The following is a 25,644-nucleotide window of genomic DNA, read 5'->3' on the forward strand; positions in this document are numbered from 1 at the left end:
CCAATCCATATGTTTCGAGGTCCATAAGCGCGCAGAGGTCGCCAATCTAGCAACCCGGTTTCCGTGAGAATCGTGCCTGCTTCCGGTATCGGACGCACTGCTCCGTAAGATTACAGTTTCCAAGGAATACTGTGGCTAAGGCCTTTCGTTCCGCAATGCATGCTGGAAATCGTAGTTTTTCCCCCACAGCCCGTTTATTTTCCTAAACTGGAGACTTCCATTGAGGCAGAAAAGGCGGGGGAATAGGCCCTTTTCTTGCGACTGTTTTAGGCACTACCCGGTGCTCATATTCGGGTCTCAGGTAGCGATTCCGACCCTAGTACAGCGATTACTATGACGTAATAACCCGCATCTAGAGGCGTGGACGCAAGACGGCGGGCGCCTAACAGAAAACACAGGTAGAATTCTTTCTTTTCCGGCTCTTTCTAATTACATCATGCAGGGAAAGAATGGGTGACCAATCGGATCCCCGAAAGACTAGACTCTTTCTGCCCCGCCCTTCCGCTTACGTGTCTAGCTCTTCGTTCTGAGAAGCTCGCGCTCAGCGGTAGCGGTCAGTTTCCGTGGCGACAGGAAAGCGCGGGAATTACAGATAAATTGAAACTGCGATTGCTCGGCTGGAGCTCCCGGACGCTTTCTGAGCCGGGGCTGCCCCTGGGAGCTGTTCTGATAACTAGGCCCCTGGGCCTGGGAAGCCTGGAAGCTTTGGTCAGGATAAGGGTGAGAGAGCCCCGTGGCAGGAAGAGGGGCCCAGAGGGGTGTTCGGGGAACTAGCGGGAAACAGGTTGTGGGGAGAATGAAGGGGAGGGGGCCCCTAAAGGAGAGGCCTGAAGGAGAGCAAAACCCGTTGCCGTCGAGTCGATTCTGAATCATAACGACCCTATGAGACAGAGTAGAACTGCCCCATAGGGTTTCCAAGTGGCTGGTGGATTCGAACTGCTGACCTTTTGGTTAGCAGCCAGGCTCTTAACACTGCGCCATCAGGGCTCTGAAGGAGACCAGGATGGGTGTTTATCTGGTAGGGGGGTGGAACCTGAGGAAGCTTAGACGTTGTGAGTCTGGGGAAGTGGGCAGGTGCGGGTTGCGGGAGGAAGATGCTGAGGAAAAAGAAGAGGGCACGGTGTGTCCGAGGGGGGATCATGATAGGGACTGGAACGTGTCCTGGGGGAACATGAGAATAAAAAGACGACTTGGCATATAAGCGTAAGCTGTTGTTTTTATAAGCCTTTTAAAGTATTTACATATATGTACCTTAATTTATGTATTAAGGTTCACTGGAACAGAAAGAAATGGATTTTTCTGTGGCTCACATTGAAGAAGTACAAAATGTCCTTAATGCTATGCAGAAAATCTTAGAGTGTCCGATCTGGTAAGTCAACAGAAGAATTTATTGATTTAAGATTCTTCTTTATATGGTTATCTCTTAGGCAAGTGAGTAGAAGTGAGAAAAAATTATGTCATGGAGGAAAAATTATAAAAAAGCTATTAAGATCAGGCTATTAAAGTTGCTGTTTTTCTTGACTGCAGAGCTTTAAAGTATAGGAAATTGTTCTTTTCTTTCCACTCTTACTCTTCTCCCCCCAACCCCCTCAACGCATACAGCCCCTTATCTTTCCCAATCCACAGATGTCTTGATTGGTTGTATATTGGGGTGGGAATCTGGTTTGGATTAAGTGACAGTTGGGCTTTTCTTCCATCTCTAAAACTAGTTTGATCACTTGGAATGGACATAGTTCATAATGGTAAAATCATGAATGATCAGTGTCTATGAGAGGATAGGTCTTTGGGAGAACCTTTGACTGAAACTAGCCCTGTACATATAAATAAGAGCACAGCAAGTCATTAAAGCGTTTTGCACATCTTTCTGACTCTTTGAGCCTTTGTTTTTCTTCATCTGTAAAATGAAGAGGGAATTTAGAATATTCAGTTGATTTTTTTTAATTGAGGCATAATTTGCATACAGTGAAATGCGCAGATCTTAAACGTGCAAGTCAATGAGCTTTGACAAGTGTATATACATTTGTAACCCAAACACCAATCAAGATATAGAACAACTTAATCACCCCAGAAAGGTTCCTTGTGTGTATTCAGGAGTTTTTAACCTGCAGACTTTCTAGGACCCTTGGACACCTGTGGATGAACTGTATTTCAACATAATTACTTGTTTGATTTAAAATTTTTTATTTTATATATTTAAAAACATTACTCTGAGAAGCAGTCCATGAGCTTCACCAACTGTCATAGGAGGTCCCTGGCACAAAAAAGATTGAGAAGCCCAAGTAGTCACTAGATGATCTCTACAGTTTCTCTTAAATCTACAAAATAAATTAAAAATCATACCTCAGGATCTCTTGGTGAAAAGCCAAAAAGGAAAATTAGGATAATTATTGCCTACTTCCTTCCCCCCTTGTTCTCTTAATACTATGGTCATTCTGGCCTCTTAACTGTTCTTCACACATGCCACACACTCTCCTGCCTCTGAACTTTTACATTTCCTGTTTCCTCTGCCTGGACAATGAATAAGGAAGACCAAAGAAAAACTGATGCCTTTGAATTATGGTGTTGGCAAAGAATATTGAATATACTGTGAACTACCAGAAGAACAAACAAACCGGTCTTGGAAGAAGTACAGCCAGAATTCTCCTTAGAAGCAAGGATGGCGAGACTTCATCTCATGTACTGTGGACATGTTATCAGGAAGGACCAGTCCCTGGAGAAGAACATCATGCTTGGTAAAGTGAAAAAGTACAAGACCGTCAGCAAGATGAATTGACACAGTGGCTGCAACAATGGGTTGAAACATAGCAACAATTGTGAGGATGGCGCTGGACTGGGCAGTATTTCATTCTGTTGTACATAGGGATCACTATGAGTCGGAACCAACTTGATGGCACCTAACAACAACAACTGCCTGGAATGCTCTTTTCTTTGATGATTGCATGGCTTGCAAATCTTGACTGAAATACCCACCTTTCAAAGATGGATTTTCAAACAACCCTGTTTAAAATTGCAACAGTCCCACCCCCTGACATACTCCTTATCTGCTTTTCCTGCTTAATTTTTCTCCATAGCACTTACTACTATTTGCTATTCTATATAATTTATCTTTTTTCTCTACTCCCACCAAAACCTGTTGCTGTCAAGTCAATTCCAACTCATCCCCACAGACTATATATATATCATGAGGGCAGAAGTTTTTGTTTTATATGCTTCTGTGTCCTCAGTAGTTAAAACTGTGCCTGGGACGTAGTAGGCACTCAATGAACATTTGTCGACTGAATTAAATAATAAAGTAGTTCTTTAATAATGTAGTTTTTTTTTAACATGGTGATGGTTAGTGGTGGGTAACTAAATGAATAATTTATAAGGATTAGGACAAAATGGTTCCCATGAGGCAGAGGTTAAAGATGTCTCAAATATTCAACGTTTCCAAATTGCTGTACCCTGCCCCATCATCTCTAACATAAGCTACTCCTCCCCTTAGTACCTTCCCTCCTGTCTTTGGGTTCTGTAATTCACTGTAATGTCTCACAGAACTCCTGAACTGTATCAAGGGAATGGCACAAGCAGTTTTGGAGGCTGGCAAGTCCCAAATCCGTGGCCACAGGGGCCAACAACCCCCAATTGGCAAGCCAGATGACAGGCTACTGTGGCTCACAAGGCTGCGGAAACTGGCGAATCAGGTCAGATGATAGGCTGCTGGCCTATGGGGCTGCGTAAGCTGGCAAATCCCAGAATCAGCAGGTCAGATGGCAGGCTGCTGACTCATGCTCCAAGAACCAGAGATCAGATGGTGATGAACTGGATGCGGGATCCAGAGTGAGAGGGAAATTTTTCAGAGAAACTCCCATTCTTTGGTACAAGGGTGTGACGAGTAAGGCAGTCACTTCAGTCATGCCTTTTAGTAAGGGTGGGACTCAAGATATAACCCACCCTAATCCAGAGGTTTGGGATTTACAACACATACAATACCAGAAAATGGAGGACAATTACACAATACTGGAAATCGTGGCCTAGCCAAGTTGTAACCATCGCAGTTTCCATATACTTTATTTGCATGTCCCATCTAGTCATTGTATGGGAGTCACAAAGACTATGACTAAAAGGACCATATCAAGCAATTCATCACATGGCAGTAGCATTCAAAAAATAAATTGAAAGGTGTCCCTGCTCTTCAAGAAGGAAGGTAAATTCGGGTACAGTTTCCTTTGTGTTTCATGAAAGTTGTTTTTGATATATGGAGTCAAATAAATAACCTTTAGGAAACTGCAAGTTATGTTTTATGTTTTCAGAGGTAGGCAAGATCTATAAGTAATCCTTCTTTCACTTGCCCTCAGCATTTCAACTAAACAAAACCATAAGAGCTAAACGAGATTTACAGCCTAATTTATGAAACATCAGAGCCAGGGAAGCAGGAAATGACAATTTGGAAAAAAAATTGCTTTTGAAAAAGCACAAGTTACTGCAGAATCCTCATGATAATTATGAAGAGTGATCTCCATAGTATGGCATTTGGGTCCATTTACTTTATATTTCCATGGGACTAAGTCATAAAAATGTAATGTTCTTTCTCATTCTGGCAAATTAAACCATCAATTAAAAAACTCAGTTACATAAAAATTAAAGATGCAAGAATGAAAGTTAAGGCCAAATTTTCATTTTCAGTCAACTATTGTGTGTTTGCCAGCTTATTGATTTTACTCATTTTCCATTAGAAATAGTTTTAGGCTTTTAAACCCAAACTATTCATCCTAGTCATTTTTAAACCTTGTTGTTGTCATGGCAATCTCATGTGTGCAGAGTAGAACTACTCCATAGGGTTTTCAAGGCTGTGAACTTTTGGAAACAGATCATCAGGCCTGTCTTATTAGGTGCCTCTGGGTGGATCTGAACTGCCAACCTTTGGGCTAGTAGTTCAGTGCTTAACTGCACCAACTAGTCCATGCACCAGGGATCCTTTTAAACCTTAAACTTGTTTAAATGGAAAGTTCTAGAATGGGGATCATACTGACTTCACTTTTTTTTTTTAACGGCACCCAGAACAGTATAATTTGCAGGGTTTTTGTTTTGTTTTGTTTTGCAGTTATGTCTTAATACATGATTGCTGATGATGACTGGAAACAGTATTACTTGTGGTAGCTAAAGAATAAGTTTTCAGCTTCTTTTAGGTCTCTTAATCTAAATTTCTGGCCTCTAAAATTCCTTCTTGGCTGTTATTTCTGATTGTTGGTAGTTCTTTCTACATTTTAATGCATAACTATTGTCATGGATTTAATTGTGTTCCCCTACAATGTCCGTCAACCTGGCTAGGTCATGATTCCAAGTATTGTATGATTGTCTACCATTTTGTCATCTGACGTGATTTCCCTATGTGTTGTAAATTCTATCACTATGATGTAATGAGGTAGATTAGTGGCAGTTATATTGATGAGATCTACAAGATTAGATAGTGTCTTAAGCCATTCTCTTTTGAGATATAAAAGAGAGAAGCAAGCAGAGAGACAGGGGACCTTTTACCACCAAGAAAGCAGTGCCAGGAGCAGAACATGTCCTTTGGACCCAAGGTTCCTTCTCTGAGATACTCCCAGACCACGGAAAGACTGATGGATCTCAAGGACCTTCCTCCAGAGCCTACAGAGAGAGAAAGCCTTCCCCTGGAGCCGGTGCCCTGAATTCGGACTTATAGCCTACTAGACTGTGAGAGAATAAACTTCTCTTTGTTAAAGCCATCCACTTGTGTTTCTTTTATAGCAGCACTAGATGACTAAGACAGCTATATAACAGTTTTGACTTTCAGAAGAATTTGCTAAAATGTGTACCCTGGTAGGTGGTTGTTGTTTTTCTGGAACCTAACCTACCTTCTTTTTTCATTTACTTTTTCATGTTGGAGCTCAAAATGCAAATATATAGTAGGCCAAAAATGTTGTCTGGTTTGAAAAGTATTTAAAATATTTGTATCACTTTCATAGTAAACATTCGCTCTCATCAGCACCTATAAGAGGAACATTTTTATTTTTTCCTTTTCACTTCTATTCCCTCTTCAAGCTTTTCCTTCAACAGTCATTATCTTTTTGCATATTGGGGTTTTCATCTGTTCAAAGTTTGTGTTTACGATATGTTTGTATAGCTTGGATTATAATTACCATACTGAAATATAATTATTTCAGAATTGAGTCAGTGGTGAGAATGAAAGCCATCTGGTATCATAGCTAAATCCAATTTTTTCTTTTACTGCGAATTTCTATGATAGCTAGCTTATCTCAGGAATAGTGACTTAGTAACAAGTTAGAGTTCTCTTTATTGGTGTTGTTTTTCTTTTTAAAGTCACATTTGGTCCATATAATAATACTAACATTTGTACAAAGCATTTGGTTCTCACAATAGTCTGAGGTAACTGACAGGGCAGGTGACAGAAAAGGAAACTGAAGTTCAGATGGAGAGCTTGGCCAAAAAGTCACTCTGCTAATAAAAAAAAAAAAAAGAACTTGTGTCAGAAACCCCATGATTATGAGTTGTGTTACCAGGCCCTTCACAATGAAGCCATTGTCTCCCAACTTTTCTTGTGATCCTTTCCAAAAAAGTTAAACATTTAATGAAAAGAACCACATTCCTGTCACCTACTACATTACCTGTTCTTTGATGTTCTGCCTAGATTTTACCAAAAATCAGTTTCTAAAACTCTCATTCAAAATAAAAGTTAAAGATTTACAATGGCCCACAGAGTCCTACCTACTTAGGACCCCAGCTATCTCTCCAACCTCATCTCCTACTACTTTCATCTTGAACGTTCCATCCTAGACCCTGGCCTACATGCTATCCCTCAAATACTCCAGGCATACCCCTGTTCAGAATCTTTGTCTTCTGTACCCCATCCATTGGAATATTCTTCCCCTAAATGCTTCAGGGCTTATTTCCTTATATTACTCAGCTGTCGTCCAATGTCACCTTCTCAGTGAGGCCTTTGCTGACCACCCTATATAGAATATAAACACTCCCACCCCCACTGCACTCCCTAGCCCCCTTACCCTGCTTTTTCTCTTTAGCACCTATTCCCGTATCTTTTTATTTTTCTACCAACTGTCTACCACAACTAGAATGTCAGCTCCATGAAGACAGACTTTATTTTGTTCACTGCTGTATTTCCAGCCCCAAGAACAGTGCTTGCATATAATAGATGCTCAATAAATACTTGTCAAATGAGTAAATGAATGAGTTTCAAGAAGATTTTGTGGATGGACAGGTAGGATGATAACTTTATAGATGGAAATTTGGTATTCTCTTTTCTCAAAATCTTTATACTTTTCTAAGTTTATTATTTTCTATAGTGAGCGTTTTATTATTTTGTTTTGCAAAGTAATTACAAAGCATACATCGTATACCTCCTGAAGTGATGCAATAAAAGTACATAGCACCTCCTGTAAAGTGTTCTTGCCAAAAAATTGAACCTGAATTTGATCAAGTCTAGTCTAGTGTACAGGGAATAAAGAGGCTGGAGGAACATGTTAAAACCATACCATGGGGTTGTTGTGGTTGTTGTTAGTTGCTGTTGAGTTAATTCCAACTCATGACAACCTTATGTGTGCAGAGTAGAACCACTCCATAGAGTTTTCAAGGCTATGACCTTTGGAAGCAGATCGCCAGACCTGTCTTCCAAGGCACCTCTGGGTGGGTTAGAACTGCCAGCCTTTCCCCTAGTAGAAGAGCGCTTAACCATTTCTGCCAGCCAGGGACTCCTTCCAGAATGTGGAAAATTCTACAAGTCAAACGACCTACTTTCTTAAATAAATGACAAGGGGGAAAAGGAAAGGAAATCTATAGATTAAAAGAGACTTGAGACATGTCAATTAAATGCAGTGTGTATAACCTTATTTGGGTCCTGATTTAAACAAATTTAACTATTCAAATGCTAAGAGGCAATGAGAGAAACTGGAACGTTAATTGCATCTTAGATGATATTAAGGAAACTTCGTTTTTCAAGGAATAATAATGGTTTCATGGTTATGCTAAAATGTTATCTTTTAAAGATATATTCTGAAATATTTATAGATGGTATGATATGATGACTGGGATTTGTTTTAAAATAATCTGGGGATGGGAGTGTGGGTATAGATGAAATAAGACTGGCCGTAAGTTGATAGTTGAAGCTGGGTAATGGTACGAGGAGTTCATTTTACTATTCTGTTTGTATAATGCTTGAAATTTTCCATATTAAGAAGTTAAAAGTAAAAAGGCAATCACATTTTTAAAAAAGTACATTTGAATGTCACTGAAGTGTACATGTGAAGATTGTTGAAACGGCAAATATTGTGTTACATATTTACTACACACACAAAAAAAGTATTAAAAAGTGCTATGAGGTAATCTTAAAGAAATGCAAACAGAAGTTTTTGTCTTTACAGACCTTAGAGTTCAGTTAAGAAATAGGGTTTATACCCACAATAATAGCTCGAAGCAGCCTTATCAGTGAAAACTAATTAATATGAAGTATTAGCAACTAATTTTTTAAATGCTAAATGGAGAGTATTGAAGAGATTGGTGTAATTCTGTTTTGATGTCTGAAAGTTCAGTGAAGGTAAGGATCATATTCTCTGCTGTATTCTTGTCACCCAGCACAGTACACATTTAATAAATGTTTATTCAATGAACTTAACGCCTTACCTTGACTCAGTTATAGCAGCCTAAAGTTGAGCTACTTTACTATACATACTTATTTATTTTTAAATAAATTATTGAACCTCATTTATTATTCGCTTTTTTGTTCATTTATTTTGTTTTTTCTCCCTACTCTTCTAGTCTGGAGTTAATCAAAGAGCCTGTTTCCACAAAATGTGACCATATATTTTGCAAGTAAGTTTGCATGTTTCACATGGCACCATTATTAACTCTTGTACTTGTCCTTCATAAAAAAGGAAACATTTAATTTTATAGAAGCTTTAACTTTTTCAGTTAAGAAGAAATAGCCAACATGAATCTATTTCACTCTGCCTCAGAGCGTATTTATGAATTCATCATGAGTTGGTTGTGGCCATAGTCCTGGTAAAATATTAGCATGTCTTGTCTCGTGGGATATGAAATCACTTTGAACAGTTGTTTGTTTTTTGTGTCCTTGAGTGAAAACAAACTGCAAGTAATTGTGAAATGAACAAATCAAGGTTCAGCCTTCTCAGTCTTCCTTCTGTTCATTTCTGCATTTTCTGCTTTTCCCCTTCTAAGATTTGTTGTTTGCTTGCCTTATAACCCTTGTAAAGATGGAAAAAGATCTGATATTAGTTTACATTTAGGCTGATACTCATCCATATTAATGATTCAAGTGATATTTACATATTCAAGGATTTTGCCCTTTGAAATGAAAATCTTTGTCTCTTTTTCTTTTTCTAAACAGTTAATACCCAAATTGTTTTGTGACATTAGTTGCCAATCCCTCAGTGTATCAACACTCTCCTCTTCTCCACCCCAGATTCCCTGTTTCCATTTGTACAGTTTTCCTGTCCCTTCCTGCCTTCTCATCTTTGCTTTTGGGCAGGTGTTCCTATTAGTCTTGTATACATGATTGAACTATGAAGCATGTCTCATATGTGTTATTGTTGGCTCTATAAACTAAAAAAACCAAGCCCATTCCTTTGAGTCGATTCTGACTCATAGTGACCCTATAGGACCGAGTAGAACTGCCCCATATTGTTTCCAAGGAGCACCTGGTAGATTAGAACTGCCAACCTTTTGATTAGCAGCCGTAGCTCTTAACTACTACGTCACCAGGGTTTCTGTTGGCCCTACAGACCTCTCTAATCTTTGGCTGAAGGGTGAACCTCAGGAGTGACTACAGTACTGAGCTGAAAGGGCATCCAGGAGCCATACTCTTGGGATTTCTCCAGTCTCTGTCAGACCAGCAAGACTGGTTTTGTTTTTTATGAATATGAATTTTGTTCTATGTTTTTCTCCTGCTCTGTCCAAGACCCTCTATTGTGATCTCTGCCAGAGCAGTCGGTGGTGGTACCAAGGCACCATCTAGTTGTTCTGGGCTCAGTCTGGTGGAGGTTGTGGTAGTTGTGGTCAGTTAGTCCTTTGGACTAATCTTTTCCTTGTGTCTGTGGTCTTTTTCATTCTCCTTTGCTCCTGCCAGGATGGAACCTGTAGATGTATCTTAGATGGCCACTCTCAGGCTTTTAATACCACAGACGCTACTCACCACAGTCGGATGTGAAACATTTTCTTTATAAACTATATTATGTCAGTTGAGCTAGATGTCCCTCAAGACCATGGTCCCTAGCCCTCAGCCCAGTAGCTCAGTCCCTTGGGGCGTTCAGATGTGTCTGTGAAGCTTCTGTGACTTTGCCCTGGTAAAGTTGTGCCAACTTCCTCAGTATTGTGTACTGTCTTACCCTTCACCAAAGTTACCACTTATCTACCATCGAGTTAGTGTTTTTCCTTTCCCACCCCTCCCCTCCCTGGTAACCACTGAAGATTGTTTCTGTGTGGAAACATTTTCATAATAGTGATCTCACACAGTATTTGTATACTTTTGTGATTGACTTATTTCACTCAGCATAATGCCCTCCATATTCATCCATGTTGTTAGATGTTTCACAGATTCATCATTGTTCTTTATCTTGTGTAGTATTCCATTGTGTGTATGTACCATAGTTTATCCATTTGTTGATGGGCACTTAGGTTGTTTCCTTTTTCTTGCTATTGTGAATAATGCTGCAGTGAACATGGGTATGCATATCTCTATTCGTATGACGGCTCTTATTTCTCTAGGATATATTCCTAGGAGCGGAATTGCTGAATCATATGGTATTTCTGTTTCTAGCTTTTTAAGGAGCGCCATATTGTTTTCCAAAATGTTTGTACCGTTTTGCATTCCCACCAGCAGTGCATGAGAGTTCCAATCTCCCCACAACCTCTCCAACATTGGTTATTTTCTGTTTTTTTTATTCGTGCCAATAATGTTGGGCTGAGATGATATCTCATTGTAGTTTTAATTTGCATTTCTCTAATGGCTAGTGTGATGTGATTAATTACTTTTGTGTGTGACCTTTCTAGCCATGGTCTTGTGACTCCCACCCAGGTGATTGGTTGGGGCTGTGCAAATAAGATAATTGTGGCCCACCAAGGGGATTGGTCAGTTTTGCCTTAAAAGAGAGCCAATTCTAGAGCAGAGAGAAGAGCCCACCACCACCAAGGAAGGAGAGACACGGCAGCAGGAGACTGCACGGTGGGCTTCGCAGCCCACAGAGAGAGAAAGCTGAGTGCCTTTGGGCAGAAGCTGAGGGCCAGGGAGAGGCGTGCCTGTGAGCATGGCTGGGCAGAGGCTATCTTGATGGAAGAACTGTATCCTGAGTATTCTTCAGCCTAAATTGTAACTGTTACTTCCGTAATAAACCCCTTAATTGTGAGTATGGTCTGTGAGTTCTGTGTGGCCATTGCAATGAATTATCGAACCCAGTAGAGAGTGCTGTGTGAGGGCTGGTTGGTGTCAGAATTAGTAGAGATGGCCAAGAGAGAAGGCGTGTCTGACCTCTGCCTCATAGGAACCAGCCTTGGGCTGTTGATCTTTGTTCTCTTTCTGCCTTGTGAGGTTGCAGGAGGTCAGATACCTCCCCCAAGCCATTTTTACACTAGTAATCACGAGCATTTCCTCATGTGTCTGTTAGCCGCCTGAGTTTCTTCTTTGGTGAAGTATCTGTTCATATCCTTTGCCTATTTTTTAATTGAATTATTTGTCTTTTTATTGTAGATGTGTTGGATTTTCTTACAGATTTTAGAGATTAGACCTTGTTGGATATGTCATAGCCAAAATTTTTTTCCCAGTGTGTAGGTTTTCTTTTTACTCTTTTGGTGAAGTCTTCTGATAAGTATAAGTGTTTAATTTTTAGAAGATTGTATTTATCTAGCTAATCTTGTGGTGTTTGTGTATTGTTAATTATGGTTTGCATGCTGTTTATGTCATATATTAGGGCCCCTAGTATTGACCCTATTCTTTCTTCCATGATATTTATAGTTTTTGGTTTTATATTTAGGTCTTTGATCCACTTTGAATTAGTTTTTGTGAAAATCTTTGTTTCTTGATGGAAGAATTTCAGAAAAAGTAGGGTAGGTAATTTGGTGGGAAATGGGGCTTTCCCTAAGGTTAAATTAGGGTCTAGTCTTGCCCTGAATGCCAACCTAATTTCTTTTTAAGTATTGTTTTTTTAATTGAAAAAGCAAACTATGTGCATGATAATGAGTTTACTAGCACATAAGTATATAATGCAAAGTATATTGCCATCCCACCTCATGCCCATAGTTTTGAATGGAGTTGAGTTTAAAATTGAATATGATTTTCGGAAATTCATGTAGACCATTCATGAACCCCAAGTTAAGAATTCTTGAATTTAAAAATTCCTGAAAGGACACATAGCACCGTGTTAATTTTTTATTTTTTTGTCTTCTTCCTGTGGGATGTCAACCTTTACAGACAAGACCAGCCAATGAGAGCAGTATTTTCATTTGTTTACAAAGGAGGCTAACCCATCAGAATATGTTGCATGTGTTCTTCAAGTCTTCTTAGCCATATTCTTTTATTGCTGCTTGGTCTGAGACAACCAACAAAGTTACTCTAGGTCCAGAGCCATTCCAAAAGCCCAAGGGTCCCAAAAAGCCAAAGCCTTCTTCATTCCTTAGACTTCTAGTGAGCAGCTTTTCTATGCTAGCAAAATGCAAAAATAAGCTGGTTTTGGTCCCTGCCCTTAGTTGGTTTTTTTTTTTAAACATTTTTTATTGAGATAAAATTCACCCAATTAAAATGCACGATTTGGGTTTTTTTTAGCATACTCACAGAGTTATGCAATCATCATTCAGTCTAAGTTTAGAACATTTTTTATCACCGCCCCCCAAAATAAACCCCGTACTCATTAGCAGCTACTCTCCATTGCCAATTCTCACCCCCCACAGCCCTAGGCAACTAATCTACTTTCTGTCTCTGGATTTTCCTGTTCCAGACATTTCATATAAATTGTGGCCTTTTATTTCCGGCTTCTTTCAGTTAACGTAATGTTTTCAAGGTTCATCCATGTTGTAGCATGTATCAGTACTTCATTCTTTTTTATGGCTAAATAATATTCCATTGTATGGATATCCCATTTTGTTTATGCATTCATCAGTTGATGGACATTTGGATTATTTCTACTTTTTGGCTACTATGAATAATGCTGCTGTGAACATTTATGTACAAATATTTGTGTAGACATATGTTTTCATTTGTGTTGGGTAAATACCTAGGAGTGGAATTGCTGGGTCATATGGTAACTTTGGAGCCCTGATGGCACAGTCGGTAAGAGCTTGGCTGCTAACCAAAAGGTTGGTGATTTGAATCCACCAGCAATTCCTTGGAAACCCTATGGGGCAGTTGTACTCTGTCCTGTAGGGTCGCTATTAGTCAGTATCAACTTGAGGGCAGTGGGTTTTTTGGGTTTAGTGGGTGTGAAATAATATCTATCTCATTGTGGTTTTGATTTGCATTTTCCTAATGACTAATGATATTGAGCATTTTTTCACATGCTTCTTGGCCGTTTGTAAAAACAACATGGGGACGTTGTCTGACCTCCTCTCTCTTTACAAGGGGGAAGGATAATCAAAATCAACAGCCCAAGACTGATTACTTTGATGCAGAGGAATGCTTCCTCTCTCCTCCATCTTTACCAATTCTGATACCAACTGTCCCTCTCATGGCCCTCTCTACTTCTTTGCTGAGTTCAGTAATTCATTGCAATGGCCACACAGGACTCACAGACAACACTCAGGATTATAGGGTTTATTAGGAAAGTAACAGGTTACAATTAAGGCTCAGGAACACTCAGGATACAGTTCTTCTATCAGGACAGCCTCTTTTCAGCTGTGCTCGCAGGCATACCTCTCTCTGGCCCTAGACCTCTGCCCAAAGGCACTTGGCTTTCTTGCTGCATGGGCCAGGAAGCCCACCACACTGCCTCCTGATGCTGAGTCTCTGCTGCCTGGTCTCTCCTGCCACCGCTTCTCCCCGTCTTCAGAGTTACAGCTCACTTTCTGTCTCTTGGGTCCAGGAGCTTCTCAATGTGGGGATCCTGGGTCCAAATGATGCACTCTGCACTCCTGGCTGTTCTTCCTTAGTGGTGGTAGGATCCTCTCTCTCCTGCCTCGTGGGTGGCTCATTTCAAGCCCAGCAGGATGGCAAAACTGACCAATCCCTTTGGTGGGCCACAATTACCCTGTCTGCACAGTGCCTCCCAGTCACCTGAGTGGCAGTTACAAAACCATGGCAAGAAAGGCCACACAAAAGCGATCCATTGTACCGCACCATTTGTGTATCTCCTTTGGAGACATATCTATACAAATCCTTCGCTCATTTTATTAATTGGGTTTTCTTTTTATTATTGAGTTGTGAGAGTTCTTTACGTATTCTGGATACAAGTTCCTTATCAAGTGTATGATTTCCAAATTTTTTTTCCATTCTGTGGAGTGTTTTGCTTTCTTTATGGTATCATTTGCTAATTTTGATGTAATTCCATTTATCTATTTTTTCTTTGTTGCTTATACTTTTGGTGTTCATATGTAAAAAAACGATTGCCTAACCCAAGGTCACAAAGATTTATAGTTTTAGCCTTTACACTTAGGTTTATGATCCCTTTTGAGTTAATTTTCGTGAATTGAGTTAAATTTTGTGTGAGGTAAGAGTCTAACTTCATTCTTTTGCATATGGATATCCAGTACCATTTGTTGAAAAGACTGTTCTTTTCCTGTTTAATTGTCTTGGCATCCATATGGTAAATCAATTAATCATTGACCAATTGACAATTCAACAGATTTATGGGTTTATTTCTGGACTCAATTCTATTCCATTGATCAATAGATACGTTTATCCTTAAGTCAGTAGCACATGGTCTTGATTACTTTAGCTTTGTAGTAAGGAACTGAGGTTTTAAACTAATTATAATGATTTTATATGAACTACTTAACATTTATGTCAGATTATACAGCATGAAACAATTATGAATATATCATTGAATATACCATATTAAGTTTTTAATAAATTTTATTTGATCATAACAGTAAGCCATGTGCATGTTAAGTTCAGTTTTCATAGATCATTGCTTATGTATTGTGGTTTTCTGCTTATGCAGCATCTGAAAGCAGTTAGAGAAAGTCATTTGTTGTAATACACCTGCCATCACCTTTAAAATGGCTTCTTAAGGCAGTTGTGAGATTATCTTTTCATGGCTATTTGCCTTTTGAATATTCTCTGTACAAAAGAAAGTAACTTGAATTGCTCTTTTCTTTCTTTAAAATTTATAGATTTTGTATGCTGAAACTTCTCAACCAGAAGAAAGGACCTTCACAATGCCCTTTGTGTAAGAATGATATAACCAAAAGGTATATAATTTGTGTAGTGATGGGATGCAAAACAGCAGGAAAAAGTAGATATTCTTTAATATCATAGCTGGTATTCCTGTCAAACTGTCCGTCAGTAGAAAAATGTATAAAAATGTGTTGAGAAGACAGAGTAAGTTATTTCTAAAGCCATTTTCCTGAAAGCTTTATGGAGCATCTGCCTTATAAATGTATTCGCAGTTTATTGCCTTTTTCTAATGTTCCCAAATAGCTCAAGAACTTACAGTCTTACCTAAAATAAGACTGCACCAACCACCCTGTCCCCATTCTGTCTGCTGATCCTGTTTTGATTTTTCTTCATTGCGTTTATTTCTGCCTAATCATACACACACACATAACGAATTTATTTATTGTCTGTCTCTCCTGCCAAAGTGTAAGTTCTGTTAAGGCAGTGATTTTGTCTCAATAGTCAGATATTTAAGGGAATGAATGAATTACATTTTCCTACCACTTTCCTAAGCCAAAATCTCTCTTTGGACATTGTAATCTATCTGTATTTTCAAAACAATGTAATCATTGTTTGACAGAAATTCCTGAGAAGCAGAGCTAGAAACGGGGGTTTGGGAGGGGTTCAGATGTTAAGAAGAGTATGTTTTTTGTGCAGTGCCCTTAAAAAGTGGATAAACTTTGCTTTTAAGTATATCTCTCAAACAATTTAATTTCAGAAGCCTACAGGAAAGTACAAGATTTAGTCAACTTGTTGAAGAGCTATTGAAAATCATTCATGCTTTTGAACTCGACACAGGATTACAGCGTAAGTGTTGCATACCCCCAGAGGCCAATGTTCAAGTGGCTGTCCATTAAAACTCAAGAAGTTTGCACAATTATTTTCTATGAATAGATGATATGACCTTTTTGTCTAGGTTAATTTTAGCTCTATGTCTGTAATCTATTTTTTTAAATCACTTCCACTGGTCTCACACCTTATTTTATCAATTCTAAGATGCACATTTTTCGCATTTTAACATCTCCAAAATTAGGAGCATTTTACCATTGATGGTGTGTCATTGTTTAATTTAGTGTGTTTTCTTTCTTAGTGGTACAGAAAATAATGGTGCATCTTGCATCGTTGATGTTAGATTCAACGATATATGATCTTAGGCAAATTTGTTAGTATTGAGATGAGAAAAAAAGGAGTAGAAATAATGCTGATGGTCTGTTTGTTTATTTCCTGGGAGTAGAACTTCCAAAGTTGATTTAAAAAATTAAAAAGTTATAGGTAACCTTAATGTATTGTCTTAACACAACAAACAGCGTACGTAGGATTTCTCTTGGTTTCCTTGATTATAATCAATAATTCTTTTTCTAACTACAAAAATAATGTTTTCTCTTATAATTCAACAGTTGCAAACAGTTACAACTTTTCAAAAAAGGAAAATAACTCTCCTGAGCATGTAAAGGAGGAAGTTTCTATCATCCAAAGTATGGGCTACCGAAACCGTGCCAAAAGTCTTCGACAAAGTGAACCTGAAAATCCTGCGTTGGTAAATTCACTTTCATTTATTCTGGCAACATTTCTGTTGAGCATCGTGAGTTAGCAAATGTGCTAGATGCTGAGTGACTTACATAAATAAGTCAGTAAAGAAGGTAAGATGGTGAAATAAGTGTGTGAACAAGTGTTTTAATCAGCAAGAGTTAGATGAGTTCAGGAAGGTTGGTGTACTGGCTGTGGTTGAGAGAGACCTTATGGGCTCTTTTCCTGCTTTGGTGCTTTATCTGCTGTGTTGCTTGTCCAAAACAGCCATAAAGTTACTGATGTTTTTAAGCTTACTGGTTTTTAAAATAACCATCTTATGGCAATTCTTTAGGCATGAGGAAAAATTTCCTATTTTATTTCCTCTGAAAAGTTTCCTAGGGGGAAAAAATCAGATTTTAACATTTGATAATTACGTCAACCTAAAAGGTATAGTTGTCAAAGAAAATGCAGTGGTTGCTCTGTTGTTACTTGTATAACGGAGATCTTAAATAATAGCTTCCATGGTATCAGCATTCCTTTTTCAATGGCTTCAGAAAGAGAAAAGGAAAAAGAAAAGTTTCATCAAAGTACTGTTGGGCTTTTAATTCTTTCTCTTACTAAGTATTCGTAGGAAGGCCGGGTTTTTATTGTCTTCATTTACTTTTTTAAAAAATTTATTTAGTTAACAGGGTTAATTGCCAACCCTGTTATCAGATGCAACTGGAAATGCGTATTAAATGAATTTCATTCCCTTCTCACCCTATAATATGAATTAGCTTCAAAATACTTCAAAAACTTACACAAATAATACATACTCAGTTTAGAAAAATTTAGAACAGAGGGAGGAAAAAATATTCAAATCACACATAACCCAGACATTTTAATGTATAATTTGCCAACCATCTTTTCCAGGTGTCGTATAAATTTTAGTTATTTTTAGTTAGTTGTTCATGGCCTCAAGTTTCTCTTCAGAAAAAAAGCACAGAACTGAACAAAAGTTAGTTGACTTTACTGTATTGCTTAGCAGGAAACCAGTCTTAGTGTCCAGCTCTCTAACTTTGGAATTGTGAGATCTCTGAGGACAAAGCAGCAGACACAACTTCAAAATAAATCTGTCTACATTGAATTAGGTAAGGATCTCGGATTTTGTAAGTTAAGAATAATAGTTGCGGATTTTCTTGTCTTCCAGTCTTAACGAAAACTTTGGTCATAATTTATACATGTGGCAGTGAGATTTGGGAAGCAAAAAAGAAAATGATTTTACTCTCCCTATAAATAACGTAAAAGATGCAGTTCCCACCTGGAAAAACCTTACTTTATAAAGGGAGCAAAAGAAGGGATGTGTGGTTATAAGTATGTGTAAATACGCTTAGGAAATGTGGGGAGTTACAGCATCTGGAGGGATCCGGAATAAATTGTACTAGAGTAGGAAGCCTTTTTAGAAGAGCTGAACTCAGAATTCAAACATGTCTCTCTAATTGCCTTATCTTTTAGAATATATTCAGAATTAGAAAAGGTGGACTCCTTTGAGCTCCCAAGCTCACTACCATATGTTTGCCATAGCACTTACTGGATTTTTTTGAAATTACCTGTATGTCTTTTTCCCCTCTCCCCCACCTTAAGATCATAAGTTCCTGGACAACAGGTGTTGTGTCATAAAAATAATGAAAATAATTATAATAGCTAACATTTAGGAGCACTTACTATATATATTCCAGGCACCATTGTGTTTTACTTGTATAACTCATTTAAGGTGTACAACAGACCCCTGGGGTTGTTACTATTTTATTATACTCATTTGACAGATGAGGAAATTGATGCACAGAGAGGTTAAGAAATTTTGCCAAGGTAGTAAAGCTAGTAAGTAGCAGAGCCAAGATTCAAACCTAGGAAATCTGACTTCAGAACCAGTGCATTTAACCACTTCTCTGTATTGCCTGAGATAGCTGTTGCTATGCCTGCCACATAGTGGGTGCTTCGTAAATATTTCTGGAATAAATGAGTATCTGTTTTGCAGCACGTTTGTTTTTTTGAGTTTAACCCTTTCAATAAAAAAACCTTTTACTGATTTATTTTTTGGGGGTATTTGGGGAATCTTTTTAGGATCTGATTCTTCTGAAGATACAGTTAATAAAGCAAGTTATTACAGGTGAGTCAAAGAGAGCCTTTGTCAGTGAAGTTGATATCTTAAGCTATGTATTAAGGACTGGTCTCTCTAGTTTAGAATCAACGCATTTGTAAGAGACCTTAGAAATCCTCTAGTTTAATCCCATCATTTGAGAGCTGAGGAAATACCTTCTTGTTTGTTTGCTTTGTTAGTAATATCCAAGGGAATTTAAGATAACAGGAGAACTCTGCACAGGCTCACTGACAGAAGATGGTTGTTCTCTGGTTTAGTTCCTCACATACGCTTGTATTGACACAGTGGTAATTGCGGCTGATGAAAATTTTGGAGGACTCCAATTTCATCTCTTCTCTTTCTTTGCTTCTTAATTCCACCTATCCTTCAGACTTTGTCTATATAAATTATACATTAATCTATAAGCAACTCTAACTGGGTTGCCTGCCAGATTGCTTTCCTTAGAAATCACTGCTTGACCTTGTTTAAGATCTGTGATAGCTTATCTAAACTATGATGGTATCATTGCTAATCAGTTTTTGTTTGCAAATGCCTTTTTCCTAATCTCACAATTGGGATGAAGTTTTTTAGCTTAAAAAGAAGCCCAGAAGACATAGTAGCAAGATGGTCTTTGCATTCCGTCTGCATGGCTTATCTCAAATGCCTTGTTTCCCCTAGTGCTCAAGTGCTCCCTTTGTTTATATATCTTTGCTCCTGCCTTCTCATTAAGATACACCTTTTTTTTTTTTTTTTTTTGAGGTTTTAAGATATAGTTTTAAGATTATTTTTTTGACTATATTTTGGCCGTCATTTACATTTTGGTTCTCATTTGCATGTCCATAAAGCACTGTTCTACACTGCTGCTCTGATTTTTGTGTCTGTGTGTCCTCAGTCTTTGACTGTTTCATTTCAATTACAAGTTACTAAAGGAGAGAAGAAACTTCAAAGAATGAATCAGGTTGGTCAGTGTTTTAGTCATCTAGTGCTGCTATAACAGAAATACCACAAGTGGATGGCTTTAACAAAGAGAAGTTTATTCTCTCACAGTCCAGTAGGCTACAAGTCTGAATTCAGGGCATCAGCTCCAGGGGAATGCTTTCTCCATCAGCTCTGGAGGAAGGTCCGTGTCATCAGTCTTTCCTTGGTCTGGAAGCTTCTCTGCGCAGGAACCTCAGATCCAAAGGACACACTCTGCCCCTGGCACTGCTTTCTTGGTGGTATGAGGTTCCCATGTGTCTCTGCTTGCTTCTCTCTTTTATATCTCAAAAGAGTTCGGCTTAAGACACTATCTAATCTTGTAGACCTCATCAGTATAACTGCTGCTAATCCATCTTATTACATTATAGTGATAGAGTTTACAACACATAAGGAAATCACATCAGATTACAGAATGGTACACAATCATACAATACTGGGAATCATGACCCAGCCAAGTTGACAGATATTTTGGGGGAACACAATTCAATCCATGACAGTCAGTTTACTGGAACTCTACCTGGGGGAGCTAAAATATTTGATCTTGCTCATATATCAATTCTTTAAGAATATAACTAGTCTTTCTCATTAGGGCTTCTGTCTTTTCCCTATAGTGTGGTAGACCAAGAATTGTTACAAACTGCCCCTCAAGGAGCCAAGGCTGAAGCCAGTTTGGATCCTACAAAAAAAGGTAATGGCAAATCTTCCCAACTTAACAGACAGTTAAGAGAGAATGGGTAGATGCAGTCCTATAATTAAGATTATTCAGAAGACCATTTGGAACATTTATAATTCACAACATCACCTGGCAGAGTTAGCGGATCATTCTTTCTCAGATGTCATGGTACAGCCTGATATATTTTAGTGGTACTAGATTATAATAGTACTCTGTGTAACTGATTGTTGCCCTTTACTTTAATAGATGTGTATTTTATCTTTTGCCAACTGGTTTTTAAATATAGGGAATAATATGAGCCTGAAGATAGAACAGAGCACTGTGTGTCTAATACCCAAGCAGTCTGCTTTTAATTCACGCTTAGAGGTTAGGGAAGTAAGAGGTGTGGTTTATGAGTAGGGAATATTCTTTCTTTTTTTATTGTGCTTTAAGTGAAAGTTTACAATTCAAGTCAGTTTCTCACACAAAAATTTATACACACATTGCTGTGTGACCCTAGTTGCTCTCCCTATACTATGACAGCACACTCTTCCTTTCTACTTCGGATTTCCCATGTCCATTCAACCAGCTCATGACCCTCTCTGCCTTCTCATCTCGCCTCCAACAGGAGCTGCCCATTTAGTCTCATGTGTCTACTTGAGCTGAGAAGCACACTCCTCACGAGTATCACTTTATATGTCCCATAGTCCAGTCTAATCTTTATCTGAAGAGTTGGCCTTGGGAATGGTTTCAACTCTGGGCCAACAGAGAGTCTGGGGGCAATATCTTCCGTGATCCCGCCAATCTATGAGTAGGGAATATTCTGAAATTAAAATTTTAATTATCTTAAATGGAAATAATGAGAGCCTAGCTAAATAAGAATTAAATAATGGGGCATGGACTGCAACTTCAGTATACTTGGTAGTTTATGAGTTTAGTGTCTCTAAAAATAGCCATTGCTTGATTTCCACCCCTAAGTTATATTAAGTATTTATTTTTTAGGATAATTCAGTTTTTAAGTATCTTGTTATTTTTGTATATTTTCAGCTGCTTGTGAGTTGTCTGAGAAGGATATAACAAACCTTGAATATCATCAGTCCAGTAATAAAGATCTGAATACCCTTAAGAAGCATGCAACTGAGAGGCATCCAGAAAAATATCAGGGGATTTCTGTTTCAAACTTGAATGTGGAGCCATGTGGGACAAATACTCATGCCAGCTCATTACAGCATGAGAATAGCAGTTTATTACTCACTAAAGACAGAATGAATGTAGAAAAGGCTGAATTCTGTCATAAAAGCAAACAGCCTGGCTTAACAAGGAGCCAGCAGAGCAGATGGGCTGAAAGTAAGGAAACATGTAATGATAGGCAGACTCCTAGCACAGAGAAAAAGGTAGATATGAATGCTAATCCATTGTATGAGAGAAAAGAAGTGAATAAGCAGAAACCTCCATGCTCCGAGAGTGTTAGAGATACACAAGATATTCCTTGGCTAACACTGAATAGTAGCATTCAGAAAGTTAATGAGTGGTTTTTCAGAAGTGATGGCCTGGATGACTTGCATGATAAGGGGTCTGAATCAAATGCAGAAGTAGCTGGTGCATTAGAAGTTCCAGAAGAAGTACATGGATATTCTAGTTCTTCAGAGAAAATAGACTTAATGGCCAGTGATCCTCATAGTGCTTTAATATGTGAAAGTGAAAGAGTCCTCTCCAAACCAGCAGAAAGTAACATTGAAGATAAAATATTTGGAAAAACCTATCGGAGGAAGGCAATTCTCCCTCATTTGAGCCATGTAACTGAAGATCTAATTATAGGAGCTGTTGCTACAGAACCTCAGATAGCACAAGAACGTCCCCTTACAAATAAATTAAAGCGTAAAAGGAGAACATCAGGCCTTCATCCTGAGGATTTCATCAAGAAAGTAGATTTGGCAGTTGTTCAAAAGACTCCTGAAAAGATAAATCAGGAAACTGACCAAGTGGAGCAGAATGGTCAAGTGATGAATATTGCTAATGGTGGTCATGAAAATGAAACAAAAGATGATTATGTTCAGAAGGAGAAGAATGCTAACCCAACAGAATCACTGACAAAGGAATCTGCTTTCAGAACTAAAGCTGAACCTATAAGCAGCAGTATAAGCAATATGGAACTAGAATTAAATATGCATAATTCAAAAGCACTGAAGAAGAATCGGCTGAGGAGGAAGTCCTCTACCAGGCATATTCATGCACTTGAACTAGTAGTCAATAGAAATCCAAGTCCACCTACTCATACTGAACTACAAATTGATAGTTGGTCTAGCAGTGACGAGATAAAGAAAAGTTCTGAGCAAAAGCCAGTCAGACACAACAGAAACCTTCAACTCATGAAAAACCAAGAAACCACAACTGGAGCCAAGAAAAGTAACAAGCCAAAGGAACAAATAAGTAAAAGACATGCCAGTGACACTTACCCAGAACTAAATTTAACAAGCACAACTGGCTTAATTACTAACTGTTCAAGTTCTCATAATTATCAAAAATTTGTTAATCCTAGCCTTCAGGGAGAAGAAATAGAAGAAAATCTGGGAGCAACTCAAGTGTCTAATAGAACCAGAGACCCCGAGGATCTAGTGTTAAATGGAGGAAGAGGTTTGCAAACTGAAATATCTGTTGAGAGTACCAGTATCTCAGTGATACCTGATACTGATTATGGCAGTCAGAACAGCATCTCATTACTGGAAGCTGACACCCTCAGGAAGGCAAAAACAGCACCAAATCACTGTGCAAGTCAGTGTGCAGCAATTGAAAACCCCAATGAACTTATCCATGGTTGTCCTAAAGATACTAGAAATGACACAGAGGATTTTAAGGATCTGTTGAGATGTGAAGTTAACCATGTTCAGGAGACGTGCATAGAAATGGAAGACAGTGAACTTGATACTCAGTATTTACAGAGTACATTCAGAGTTTCAAAGCGTCAGTCATTTGCTCTGTTTTCAAATCCAGAAAAGGAATGTGCAACAATTTGTGCCCACTCCAAGTCCTTAAGGAAACAAAGTCCAAAAGTCACTCCTGAGTATGGAGAAAAAGAAGAAAATCAAGGGAACAAAGAGTCTAAAATCAAGCATGAGCAGGCAGTTCATACAACTGCGGGGTATCCTGAGGATTGTCAGAAAGAGAAGAAGCCAAGTGATTATACCAAATGTAGCACTAAAGGAGTCTCTAGGCTTTGTCAGTCATCTCAGTTCAGAGGCAGTGAATCCGAACACATTACAGGTGAACATGGAATTTCACAAAATCCAGATCAAATGCCATTGCTTTCTCCCATCAGGGCATCTGTTAAAAGTAAGAAAAACTTGTCAGAAGAAAGGTTTGAGGAACATACAATATCACTTGAAAGAGCAGTAGGAAATGAGAGCATCGTTCAAAGTACAGTGAGCACAGTCAGCCAAAATAACATTAAGGAAAGTGCTTCTAAAGAAGCCAGCTCAAGCAGTATTAATGAAGTAGGTTCCAGTGTTAATGAAGTAGGTTCTAGTGGCGAAAACATTCAAGCAGAGCTAGGTAGGAACAGAGGACCTAAATTAAATGCTGTGCTCAGATTAGGTCTTATGCAACCTGAAGTCTATAAACAAAGTCTTCCTGTAAGTAACTGTAAACATCCTGAAATAAAAAGGCAAGGAGAAAATGAAGGAGTAGTTGAGGATGTTAATATGGATTTCTCTCCATGTCTAATTTCAGATAACCTAGAACAACCTATGGGAAGTAGTCGTGCTTCTCAGATTTGTTCTGAGACTCCTGATGACCTGTTAGATGATGATGAAATAAAGGAAAATATCAGCTTTGCTGAAAGTGGCATTAAGGAAAGATCTGCTGTTTTTAGTAAAGACCAGAGAAGAGAGTTCAGAAGGAACCCAAGCCCTTTATCCCGTTCAGGTTTGGCTCAGGGTCACCTAAGAGGGGCCAGGGAATTAGAGTCCTCAGAAGAGAACATATCTAGTGAGGATGAAGAGCTTCCCTGCTTCCAACACATATTATTTGGTAAAGTAACCAGTATACCTTCTCAGTCTACCAGACATAGTGCTGATGCCACAGAATGTCTATCTAAGAACACAGAAGAGAACCTAGGATCAGTGCAGAATAGCATAAATGAGTGCTGTAACCAGGTAACATCGGCAAAGGCTTCGCAGGAATATCACCTTAGTGAGGAAGTGAGATGTTCTAGTAGCTTATTTTCTTCACAGTGCAGTGCAGTGGAAGACTTGACTACAAATACAAACACTCAGGATCCTTTCTTGATGTTTGGTACTCCTTCCAAACAAGTGAGGCATCAGTCTGAAAACCAGGAAGTTGTTCTGAGTGACAAGGAATTAGTTTCAGATGATTACGAAAGGGAACCTGGCCTGGAAGAGGATAATCACCAAGATGACCAGAGCATGGATTCAAACTTAGGTATGGGAACCACGTTTTTGTGTTTGCCCCAGTCAGTTTTCTATAAAGGAACTAAATGTGTGTGCCCTTTGGGGAGCACATCTTATGGGTTTCCAAGTACAGTTAAAGTAACTAACTGCTTCTTAAACTTTAAAACCTGTTTCTCCTAAGGTAGTTGTCCTTAAAAGTCAAGTCTTTCACCCAGTTCCAAGGTCTTCTCTGAATGAGATTTAATGCCCTAATTGTTGGTGGACTTGCTTCTGGTCGTCACTGTTATGATTTCTAAGAGGAAATCCAGGTGTCCCAGAGCAAGGACTATAATCATTTTGTGTGATGAAGAAGTGAAATACGACCTTCTGCCAGTAGGAAGAAACAGATTCAGCAAGCTGCAGTGTTTACTGTTTGTTTTTTTGTCTGAATCTCTATTTTTATTATCTTTTAAGGTGAAGTAGCATCCAGGTATGAGAGTGAATCAGGCCTCTCTGAAGTCGGTTCAGGACCGTCCTCTCAGAGTGATATTCTAACCACACAGGTAATAAGTGTGTGTGGATGTATGCGTGTGGTGTCCTTTTGCATTGAGTTGTATGCATCCTACATTCTTTTTTTTTTTTTTTTTTT

General features: G+C 38.6%; 1 protein-coding gene across 1 annotated transcript in view; it reads left to right on the forward strand.

Annotated features, from left to right (window-relative positions):
* Nucleotides 1-534: 534 nt before the first annotated feature.
* Nucleotides 535-25,644, forward strand: part of BRCA1 (BRCA1 DNA repair associated) — a 65,519-nt gene continuing 40,409 nt past the window's right edge. Inside the window, exons 1-11 of the mRNA XM_023725233.1 lie at nucleotides 535-720; nucleotides 1,270-1,369; nucleotides 8,794-8,847; nucleotides 15,310-15,387; nucleotides 16,071-16,159; nucleotides 16,750-16,889; nucleotides 17,889-17,991; nucleotides 18,965-19,010; nucleotides 20,570-20,646; nucleotides 21,658-25,047; nucleotides 25,470-25,558. Coding sequence (XP_023581001.1) covers nucleotides 1,290-1,369; nucleotides 8,794-8,847; nucleotides 15,310-15,387; nucleotides 16,071-16,159; nucleotides 16,750-16,889; nucleotides 17,889-17,991; nucleotides 18,965-19,010; nucleotides 20,570-20,646; nucleotides 21,658-25,047; nucleotides 25,470-25,558 — 4,146 coding nt within the window. The 5' untranslated portion in view covers nucleotides 535-720; nucleotides 1,270-1,289. The remainder of the gene's footprint in view (nucleotides 721-1,269; nucleotides 1,370-8,793; nucleotides 8,848-15,309; nucleotides 15,388-16,070; nucleotides 16,160-16,749; nucleotides 16,890-17,888; nucleotides 17,992-18,964; nucleotides 19,011-20,569; nucleotides 20,647-21,657; nucleotides 25,048-25,469; nucleotides 25,559-25,644) is intronic.

This window comes from Trichechus manatus, unplaced genomic scaffold (genome assembly GCF_000243295.1).
Source record: "Trichechus manatus latirostris isolate Lorelei unplaced genomic scaffold, TriManLat1.0 scaffold00294, whole genome shotgun sequence".
In the NCBI taxonomy this organism is placed as follows: domain Eukaryota; kingdom Metazoa; phylum Chordata; class Mammalia; order Sirenia; family Trichechidae; genus Trichechus; species Trichechus manatus.